At 31.1% G+C, this 11,217-nt stretch overlaps 1 protein-coding gene across 1 annotated transcript; it reads right to left on the bottom strand.

Moving 5' to 3' along the window:
• Positions 1 to 1,150: 1,150 nt before the first annotated feature.
• LOC114191423 lies at positions 1,151 to 10,794 on the bottom strand. The gene is made up of 14 exons (XM_028080595.1): positions 9,914 to 10,794; positions 8,078 to 8,215; positions 7,854 to 7,975; positions 7,098 to 7,308; positions 6,752 to 6,986; positions 6,516 to 6,669; positions 6,108 to 6,404; positions 3,490 to 4,363; positions 3,006 to 3,149; positions 2,760 to 2,881; positions 2,476 to 2,686; positions 2,126 to 2,363; positions 1,790 to 1,940; positions 1,151 to 1,676 (listed from the first exon to the last, which is right to left on the bottom strand). Exons 1-14 carry the CDS (start codon positions 10,707 to 10,709, stop codon positions 1,344 to 1,346), a joined length of 4,026 nt encoding a protein of 1,341 aa, XP_027936396.1. The 5' UTR covers positions 10,710 to 10,794; the 3' UTR covers positions 1,151 to 1,343.
• Positions 10,795 to 11,217: the final 423 nt, after the last annotated feature.

Here is an 11,217-nt window from a genome sequence, read left to right as displayed (position 1 = left end):
GAGTAGAGATAGACAATTTTATAAAAATGTTTGTAAAAATAACGGTCAATTTTTAAAAATTTAATAAATAATTATATTTTAAAGGGTAAAATTGGTATTTTAAAATGTGGACACAAAAGAGATAATTCTCTTTATATATTGTTATAGATATAACATATAATATATTTTTTTAAAGTTTTAACATCAATTTTATATTATATTTAATTTATACATGACCATATTACATAATATACTTATATTTTACTTTCACAACTTATTACTATTACAAATTGTTATAATTAAATAAATTAATAATATATTTAAACAATAAAATTAATCATTAAATAATTAAACCAATAACAATAATAATTATTCAAATCACTAATTTATATATATTAACAATAAAATCTGTTATAAATATTAAAAATATAAAAAAAAAACATGACTCAGTTATTTCAAATATATTTTAAATAACTTTGAAATCTAACAAGAAAATCCAAAACAAAAAAAATTAACACCTGTTTTTTATTCTTTAATCTTGACTAAAACTCTAAACTTATTATCACAAACATGTTCTGTAATTAAATTCTTAAAAAACATCATACTGACATTTTTTAATCTAAACAAAATAACAATTTATGTCATCACAAATTGATTATTCCAAATTACTCAAAAACACATAACATATAACACATAATACATAGTAATAATTAATTATACATAAATATATAATTATATCATTGTTAGATGAATTTATCGTTTGAATATATCTAAATTGACAATTATAACATCTATAACTTTTAAATTAAATTATTGATTTATCAATAATAATATTAAAATATGTTTTCTAAACAAATATTTTAATGATACACGTGGGCCTTTTTACTTTATTCTTTCCATTACATTGTATAGTAGCACTTGAATACATATGTTACTAAAAAAATGTGAAACAATGTACATGTAAGTGCTAACCTCACTCGCTGGAATGTCATAAATAGGTGGCTTCTTTAAAACTGTGGGCCCTAAGTTGGAATTTCTTCATCTTAATTCAACCTAATATGCTTCAAGCTAGCCACATTTTTTCTTTCTGTTTCTCTCATGTCCATCAATTCTCTCCAATATCTTTTTAGGGTAAATTCTGTAATCATCGTCAATAATTAATCATTATTACTTTTTGTCTAATTTAGTTTCATTACTTCCTTTCATGAACTGATAAAGCTTACAAGTTAAAATTTTAACTTATGCTGTATCAATAGAGGGGGAATTTTGCAATACCCTCTTAATGATCTTTCAATGTTGATATTAAATACACAATTAAAATATAAAAACTATAAACTTAATCTGATATAACATATAACACAATACTATCTAGGGAAGAATACGGTAGTGGACATGTTATTTACAGAGGTGGAGAAAGAATGATTGGTGGAGTAACCTGAAGATGGTTGATGTTCAGCTGAATGTCTTCTTACTCTGCCTTGCATGAAAAACGCTGGCTCTAAAGGGAATGGCATTTCAACTGAAGGGTTGCTAAGATATGAAACGATGGTTCCTATTATAGGTCTGTCATCAGGATTTTCTTGCACACATAATAAACCGATCTGCATACACTTCTCAACTTCGTTTGGAGAGTAAGATTCTACAAGACTCGGATCCAACAATTGAAATGGCGATACATCCCTCCAATTGTTCCATGCCTGAAATTAATTAATTTTCGTATTATTACTTTCTTAAACTTTGTTTTTGTCTCTTTTGAACTATGGTTCAAAGAACAGCAGTGAATAACAAGAAACAAGAATTGAATACTCACATAACTTAAGAGATCATCAACACGAGATGATTCAAAAGAACAAGAATTCTTCTTTCCACTGATAATCTCAAGAATCATAACTCCAAAACTGAATACATCAGACTTTTCCGAAAAGTGTCCATGCATGGCATACTCAGGAGGCATGTAACCGCTGAAAAGGAAGAATGCAGAAAACAATCAGCATGGAGATTATACACAACCAGACTAACCATGGATGGAAGATTTGTAATGAACGGGAGAGTTTTCAGAACCTATCACAATTCTTTTACGATGATAAATAAACGAATTACATAAAAAAGAATTTACTTTTGAAAGATGTAAGGGTTTGCAACTCACTATGTACCAACAACTCTATTCGTACATCCTTGAATCTGGTTTGTATCTACCATCCTTGCCATGCCAAAATCAGAGATTTTTGGATTGAAGTCATTGTCCAATAGAACATTGCTTGGTTTGATATCACGATGTATAATCTTCAGACGAGAGTCTTCATGAAGATAAAGAATTCCTCTTGCAATTCCTTTTATGATTTTATACCTCTCTGACCAAGTTAATATTCTTTGTTTTTCGGGATCTATAAATACCATTAGTCAAATACATTACAAAGTATAAATCAATTTTTATTTCCCATTCGATTAAAATTGCAATGTAAACTCGTAGTAGAAACAAATACCGAAATGTCTTACCAAATAAAAAGTGATCAAGGCTTTTGTTAGGGACATATTCATAGATGAGTATTTTCTCTCTGTCTTCTTGGCAAAATCCTATTAACCTCACCAAATTTTTGTGTTGAAGTTTAGCTATTAACAACACTTCATTCTTGAATTCCTCCGCTCCCTGCTTAGAATTTGTTGACAATCTCTTTACAGCAACTTCTTCTCCGCTAGGAAGGATTCCCTGTGATTACATGCCATTAGAATAGAACTAGAAAACAACATAGATGGCACATTAATCATCGCATTTATGTTACCTTGTAGACTTCTCCGTAACCCCCTTTGCCGATCCTGCGCTCTTCAGAAAACTTGTTTGTTGCTGCTTCAATTGTAGCAAAATCAAATTCCAAGGACTCCAAGACACTGATTTCTGGGCCAACTTCATTACAATTCACAGCAGTTATTGGAAATACTCACACCAAGTACATGTAATAAAAAAAAAAAAAACTTGAGGCTTTTCTACTAAGCTCAATTGAAGATAATAAGAGGTTCATTGAGATTACAGTTTTCTCTGTCGTTACTGGCCTTGCGTTTCTTCCTAGCTTTTATGCGGATGCAACCGTAGTAGCCAAAGAACAAAATGATTACCAAAACGACAACCATGACAACGACTATCGCAATCAGTTCAGTGCGAATATTCCCTGAACCTGTCAAAACGTGTCATATTGACAAACCACACACCATCAACACCATTTCGACGTTTTCTTCTGTACTAAATTAATCACCTAATGATCAAGCTCAATACAGCACATATTCGACAAGTATGCTAGTTATATATGAAGCAACAGTTGAAAAATCATGCTTCCTATCATCAAACAAATCTTCTCTCTTACAGAACACTTTTTGAAGAGTTGTCTGAGTTCAAGTGATTTAATTAATTAGTCTCGTTGGCTTTGAGTCTTTCCCCTAAAACCTTTCTCTCTCTGTCATCCTTTAAACCAAAGAATCTAACATTTTCATTGGAGAAACAAAAGAAGACAAACTTACCCTTAATCGTTGTTGGCGCGGAGGTTCCAGAATGCTGATAAAACGGATATGTTTCATACCTAACAATGCAACTGGGAAACAGAACACTTGCCCCTATGCTCCCTCCGCAACAAGACACGGCGAATTCCGCCGCCGCATCGGCGATACACCGTTTGCAATCTCCGGCAGCCAAGTCCGGTGTGCACTGAGCGAGGCCATAGAGGGTCACATTCGAAGTAGCGTTTTCTTGCTTAACGGCATAAGGATTAGACACTCTAAGAGCCAGTGCTGCTTGATTTGGAAGTTCATCAAAAATGGATCCTAACGCAGTGTAGAATCCATTACTGTGCAAAACGACAGGATCCCCCAACGGGATATTGACCTGGTGCCTTGGCCACTCTTCCATTTTAGAGAAGAAGAACCTGTAAGAGTAGCGCAACAAACACTCGTTGTACCAAATCACAGCCTCTTTCGATGTGGGACAAGACGAGGCTATGGTTAGGGTCGCGAAACCCACACACTCTCTGCATAGAGCAAACGGCACGTCTCCACGGCACATGTAGAGGCCATAGACGGTGTCCGAACCCTCCCCAGATGTTGTGTTGAAGAATCTAAGGTTGTTGGTGACATTGGAGGAAAGGTAAGAGAGAAGGGTGTTGAGGTTGGCGTTGAAGGTGGTGTTTGGAGTGAAAGTGTGGTTACTGGAGCAGCTAACGTTGTTGAACACCGAAGCAGATGTTTCTGTAACGGTGAACACAAGGATGCAAAAAAGGAACAGTTTTAAACTATTTTTGGACTTGGTAATCATGATTCTCTTGTGCTGCAAAATTTCTGCACTAACTGAGACGAAGAAATGAGTGATGGCATCATGCAGATGCGCGTGAAGGGAGAGAAGTCAGAGATGGCCGCAGTCTATGAATTGGATTGAGGTTTGTCAACAAAGTAAAATATGGAAGTGGTGATTCATATTTTGTGATCTTGTATTTAAAACTAATTCAATTATATATGAATGATTGTAAATAGATTATGATTTTTATAAGAGGTGAACGTTAAAAACTAATTCGTAGGAGCGGGTATCTGAAATGGATATATATGGATAGTGAATATGGATATTTTTAATACTTACTTGTTAATGGATGAATATAATATTATATATATTATCTGTATATTTGAATATCTGTATTTATTATACTTTAATTTAAATTAAAAAATATAAAAAAAATATAATTAAAATATTAACATATTATATTTAAATGAATAATTTTTTTTATCAATTAGTTAAAAAAAATTTATTTCTTTGTAAACTGTCATTTAACATTATTTAAATAGATTATTTGGACTTTGTTTAAAATCTATGAATGTTATATATTATATTTTATTTGAATTTATGATTAAAATATGTTGTTAAATATTTATTTCTACTTTTTATAAATACTCGTGGGTATCTGTATATATTAAAAAATTATGTGAATACTCACATAACGGATACCTAATAAACAGAAATACAAGTATGAGATAAATATTTATTCCACAAATAAATACACATAGAGTACAGAAAAATTACTATCCATATCCTATGAATTACTATCCTATCTTATCCACCTTGTTTACGTCTTAATGACAGCTTCTTTATCTCTAAAGAAAGTTAAGAAAATTGAAAAATCCAGTCGCCTTAATCTGACTGTTTTAGAAACGTAGCGAATGCATTCTCCTCCTTTCTATTACGTGGTAGTTTACATAAGGGAAAAGTTATACATTATTTTAGAAGAGGAAAATAGTCATAATAAAATATCTTTTGTATTTAAAATAAAATAATATAAAATGAGAGTAAAAAAAAATTTATTGACAAATTACTATAGTTAATTATAGAATATGGCATTTGAGAGGTGGGTCAAATGGCATTGTCAATTATTGTTGGTTGTGGAGTCAGCACTGGCACGTGATAGTAAAAGCCAACTTCGCTATGTGCCATTTTGCCTGTACTCATCGATGTGGACCTAACCAAACCATCCTCATACTTCATCATTCAATCAAATCATTGAACCACGGGGCCATGTCAACAGGGACGAAAAAATTAACAAATTCGTAAGTAGTAGAAAGGTAAGGAATATAATATTTGCTTTAGTTATATTTTATATTTATAGTAATGTATAAGTGATTATTTATTTATGTTTTGTTCTTTGTTGTTATGAATGAATATAATGTGTTGGGTAGAGATCACGTTAATCACATTAATTGTATTAACACTGTATGATACTCTTAATTATTGTTCACTACTTTGTCTTCATATGTATAAGCATGTCATTAAATATTAATTTTGTTGTAGAGCAAAAGATAAGAAGGAAAAAATATGGTTGAGGTTGTTGTGGGTGGATTATCTATAAGATAATTATAATAATTATTTATTACTACGTTTTATTTATGTTGCTTATTTTTATTTCAGTGTAAAAGATAAAAAATATAAATTTGTAAATAGGTAAATCCTGTTTTATTTTAAAAAAAAAAAACTATTACTAAACCAATATTAAAAATCTTACTTTAGACTATGTTCTAAAGCATATTAAATATTAAAAATATAAGTAAAAGTGTTATCAAACATTGAATTGACTTTGTTATCAAACATTTGAATTAACTTATCATCGAGCATAACATGTACTGACAGACATCTCATTAACAGAAAAGTGTTCTGAGACTATTTTTGTATCCTTCTTGTCCAACAACAAATATGCTGGTTCTTGTGGAGATGGAAATTCAAGTGTGTGACGACCATCAAGATATGAAACAACATCCGCTATTGTAGGTCTACTATTTTTATTTTCTTGAACACATAATAAGCCAATATGAATACACTTAATTACTTCAATTCTAGAATAATTTTCTTCCAAAACCGGATCTAATATGCTCAATGGTGTTTCGTCCATCCATTTTCCCCAAACCTGTAATAGTTTATGAAACAATGATGTTTGGAATTATTTCTTAACATTTAAGTGAATTTTATTTAGATCACAAGTACGAGGATGACATAAAAATTTAACTATTATACTCACATAGCTCATGAGTCCATTTGGCATGTAATACGATTCATGAGAACTTATATTCTTTTTTCCTGTAATAATCTCCAAAATCATAACTCCAAAACTAAAAATATCTGATTTTTCAGAAAATTGTCCAAACATTACGTATTCTGGAGACATATAACCACTACATGAAAAAATATATAAGTTAGCTAAAATATATCATGTAAAAAAGTGAAAGGAGATACAAATGAAATTTTGTAACTTACTATGTTCCAACTATACGTTTAGTCTTTCCACGATCTTGGTCTATGTCCATAATTCTAGCCATACCAAAATCTGATATTTTAGGATTCATATTTTCATCTAATAAAATATTACTAGGTTTGATATCACGATGTATAACTTTAAGTCGAGAATGTTCATGTAAATAAAGAATTCCTCGAGCAATCCCTTCTATAATTTTGAAACGTTGACACCAATTCAAATTTTTTTGTTGATGACCTGAAACGTTTATTAAGTAAATGAGGAAAGTAAGTGAACACATGTTTACAAGCCTCATATAATGTATGAAAGAAATGCTAAATTTCAAGAGTATAAGATCAAGCATCAAACCAAATAGAAATTTATCGAGACTTCCATTATGCATGAATTTGTATATAAGTATCTTCTCTTGTGCCTCTAGACAAAAACCTATTAACTCCACGAGGTTTCTGTGTTGTAATTTGGCTATTAATAGAACTTCATTCTTAAATTCAATGGAACCTTGTGCAGAACTTTGTGATAATCTTTTTACTGCTATATGCAGTCCAGAAGAAAGGATGCCCTAAAAAGTTGCAACATTATTAAAATGAGAAATATAATCATATGGTTCAATTAATTTAAATAACTCATCAATTTATGCATTTGTAATTGAGAGTGACTACTAAAATTTGTTGTTACATTGGATGTCCAAAATATATATATATATATATATATATATATATATATATATATATAATTTTTTTCTAGGTATTCTGCTCTTTGATTTTTTTTTTGTTAGTAAAATGATGTGACCTTTGTTTTCATCTTTTCACATTTCCATGATCAATTTGTTCCTTCACTCTGTAATCTCTTTCAACTTTGGTCAACTTACTCTTAGAAAGAGAAACTTTATCAAGTTCATATGTGAGTTAGAGATGGAAAGATGAAAGTAATTGTCTCACTATCTATTTAAAAACAAATAGTAAAACACTTAAAGAAAAAACAATATTTAAAACAGTCAATAGAACAACTTTTATTAATAAAAATTCAATTAAAAATACCTAAATTTATGTACTTGAAATTTAATTGAGTTTAATCATAAAATGAAAGATTATGATATTCTTTTACCTTGTAAACTTCTCCAAAACCACCTTTCCCAATCTTGTTTTCATTTGAAAAGTTATTTGTTGCTGCTTGAATTGTATCCAAATCAAATTGTAACCCTTCTAGGGTGACACTTTCTTGACCAACTACACATGTATAGCAAATTGTTAAATTAAGTTTGCAATTTTTTCAGGCTTGGAACTGCATAGTTAGAAATTAAATATTGTTGTTAGAATCAAAATACTTACAGTTTTGTTTTAAAAGAACCTTATACTTGCGCTTTCTTGCTCTTCTCCTCAAGAAATAACAGTGAAAAGAGATTAGCATTGTGAAGACAAGAAAGATGACAACCGTAACAATTCCTCCAGGTGAAATCGTTTTATTTCCTACACACGAAATAAAGGTGTTATTCTGATGCAAACTAAAAATTGTGAAAGGAGTCACCCCATTCTTTTCTTCTAGTGCTAAAGTGAGTAAGAAAAAGGGTTTACCTTGCCCTCGTCTAGTGTAAAATGAAATTTAATTTTATTTCTAATTCATTATTTGAATGTGATAAAAATGAAAGGAAATTATAAATTAATTTTCTTAATGCAGGAACTGGTGAACGTATACCTCGATTACGAGGATAAAAAGAGAAAGAGATAACGAGAAAGAGAATAATAAACTTCGATAGAGGTAAAGTTGTCAAAATGGGTTGGTTAATGGGTTCGAGTTAAGTTGAGTTAAATTTAGTTTTTGTTTTATAAATTTTAGTACGGGTTAATTTTTGACTTGGTCCATCAAGAATTTGACTCACTCGAGTTGAACCTCTAGTGAGCCGAGTTAACTCAATAACCCATCCATAAATAAAGGGTTACAAAATTTGTTTGTATTTCGATTGGGTTGAGTTGTTTTTTTAGATACATAATGGGTTGACAAATGCAAACCTAATATTTTTGTGATTTTGGTTTGTTTTTTGGGTTAAACATTATTTTGAATTGTATATTGATTGTATTGAAATTTATTTATATTTCAATCACAATTATAATCTAGTTTGTTTTTACTAAGAAAAAATTGTATTTTTTTTAATTAAGTGAGTTTGTTAGTCAATCCGTTTAATTCACCAACCTGTAATGGATCGAGTTGAATGTAAATTATTTGGCTTGATAATAAATAAACCTCATTGTGTTAGGTCTAAGTGATTAATCCATAATAGATCGGATCGAACTAAATCAAATCACCCTTTTTGATATTCATTCTAAAGATAATATAGAACGAAAAAGTAACATAAAAAATAAATATATATTTCATGGAGGAGAAAGAATTTTATGTAAATCTCACTTCCCCATAGTTAAAATAATAATTTCTTCACGTCTTCTCAACTAATGAAAAATCAGTCTCCATAAATTCTTTCTTATAACCGACAAATTACTCTTTAATTTCTTTGTATCAGTACCTTTATTTCTTTAGATATCGTGTTATACTAAATGGGTTTTGATATTTTGACAAAGGTTATGTTAACTAACTTTGACAAACCTTCATTAAATGTTATCTTCTCTTTCCAAATCATAATATATTTTTTTTTAAATATTGATCTAATTGAATGTTGCCATATGGACATTGTTAAAATTTTGTAAAAAGAAAATTTCCATAACGGAAATTCCACCGGTTTTGCATTTGTTGGCACTATTTATTTACTAAATATTATGCTATTTTAAATATCGAAAGTTCTTATTCAATCAATAGTTGACGTGGATCATAGACTTTATTTCCGTGTTCACCGTTAAAAGTAAGCAAAAGCTATAAAGATAGCCATTATTACCTCAGAAAAACGCGTGTCAGTAGTTGAAGATGCATTACCAAACAAGTTATAATGGACGAAAAGGAAGGTTTGATTATCGTGCTCAATACTGACTGAGACTATCAAAGCATGATAAAGAAAACTATGCAAAGTTAACTCAGCGGCGGGAAATTAATTTTAGAACAAATATATTTTTTTTGTATTTCTGTAAATTTGTTCATTCGTAAACTAACTTTAAATTATAAATAAGTTTTTATTTTTTTTCAAGAATAGGTCTGTGGAAACATTTGGCGTGAGAATTTACCTGAAGGTTTTGATTGTTGTGTGGCATTAGAAGCAACATGAACGTCTCTGTAGAAATGTCTTGACCCAAACATCAAAGTGCAGCTGGGAAATAGAACCATTCCACCGATCCTTCCAAGACAACAAAAAGGAATATCTTTCATAATATCACCCAAACACTCACTGCAATCTTCGCTTGATAGATCTGGCGTGCACTGAACCAGAGTATGAATTTTCTGGGACCCAAAAACGGTAGCGTTTTTCGTCGCAAATTTCATGGTGCCCGCGGGACCCGCGTTCGCTGCCTCACCCACAGCATCACTCAACGTTTTCGATAACAACCAGAACCCATAGCTTCCTTCCTCATTTGTTGAATTCGTTACGTTGTAATCCATGAAGTTGAACCTTGGCCACTCCTCCAAGGTGGAGAAAAAACAACGGTTGGAATAACGAACCAAACATTCGTGGTACCAAATTAAGGCCTCTTTGGAGTGGGGACACACTTCGGATATTTGTTGGGATGCAGTTCTGATGCACTCTTGGCACGTGTGGTTGGTGACATCGCCACGGCACATGTAGGAGGCGTAAACGGTTTCCTTGCCGCCTCCACCACCCGATGTGGCGTTGAAGAATTGTGCAGTGGTGGCATGGGAAGACAGGGACGTGAGGAGGGTTCGGAGGTTGGATTCGTATGCGCTGTTTGGAGTGAAGGTTCTGTTGCTTGAACAACTGTGATTGAGGTAGTAAATTTCAGAGGCATCGGTTATGGAAAAATTGAGGAAGAAACCCAAAAAGTAAAGGTAGACGAGTAACGACATGTGCGTGGTGTTTGTTGAGAGAGATAATGTAAGAAGAGATGAATGAATAGTTCATAATTCATGTACACAATACAAGATTCTAATACCTCAGGCCTTTCAAACTGTCAATTTATGGAGAAAGACTTTTCCTAAGATTAATGGTTTACCTTTTGTCAAAAGAGAAATAAAATAAGTGTACGCCAAGTGTGTGTATATATATATATATATATATATATATATATATATATATATATATATATATATATAAAATATTATATTAATACTTAAGAAAATATTTATGTGATAATTAAATTTAACTCAAGTTTAATTTGTAACTGATTTAATTTATGTGTTTAAAATACTATGTAATCTGCGTTGGTTTTAGTCTTGGATGGGGAGTTGGATATTTTCGATTGGAGGGTGAAAACATTAGGATTTGTGTTTATAGAGAAATTAGATTGAATATAGGTGTGAATACAGTAAAGGAAAATAAAGGTGTTTTTAGTACTTTAGGTGGTGCTAATGGTTA

Source organism: Vigna unguiculata, chromosome 7, assembly GCF_004118075.2.
Source record: "Vigna unguiculata cultivar IT97K-499-35 chromosome 7, ASM411807v1, whole genome shotgun sequence".
NCBI lineage: Eukaryota > Viridiplantae > Streptophyta > Magnoliopsida > Fabales > Fabaceae > Vigna > Vigna unguiculata.
This window is presented reverse-complemented; position numbering and strand designations above follow the sequence as displayed.

What these genes read in the sequence shown, in the direction of transcription:
- LOC114191423 (XM_028080595.1), bottom strand. Translation starts at nt 10,709, where the DNA reads ATGTCGTTACTCGTCTACCTTTACTTTTTGGGTTTCTTCCTCAATTTT. An exon ending in ACAACAATCAAAACCTTCAG is followed by an intron (nt 8,216 to 9,913) that starts GTAAATTCTCAC and finishes TTTCGTGTGTAG; the next exon opens with GAAATAAAACGATTTCACCT. An exon ending in AATAGAGTTGTTGGTACATA is followed by an intron (nt 1,941 to 2,125) that starts GTGAGTTGCAAA and finishes CTTCCTTTTCAG; the next exon opens with CGGTTACATGCCTCCTGAGT.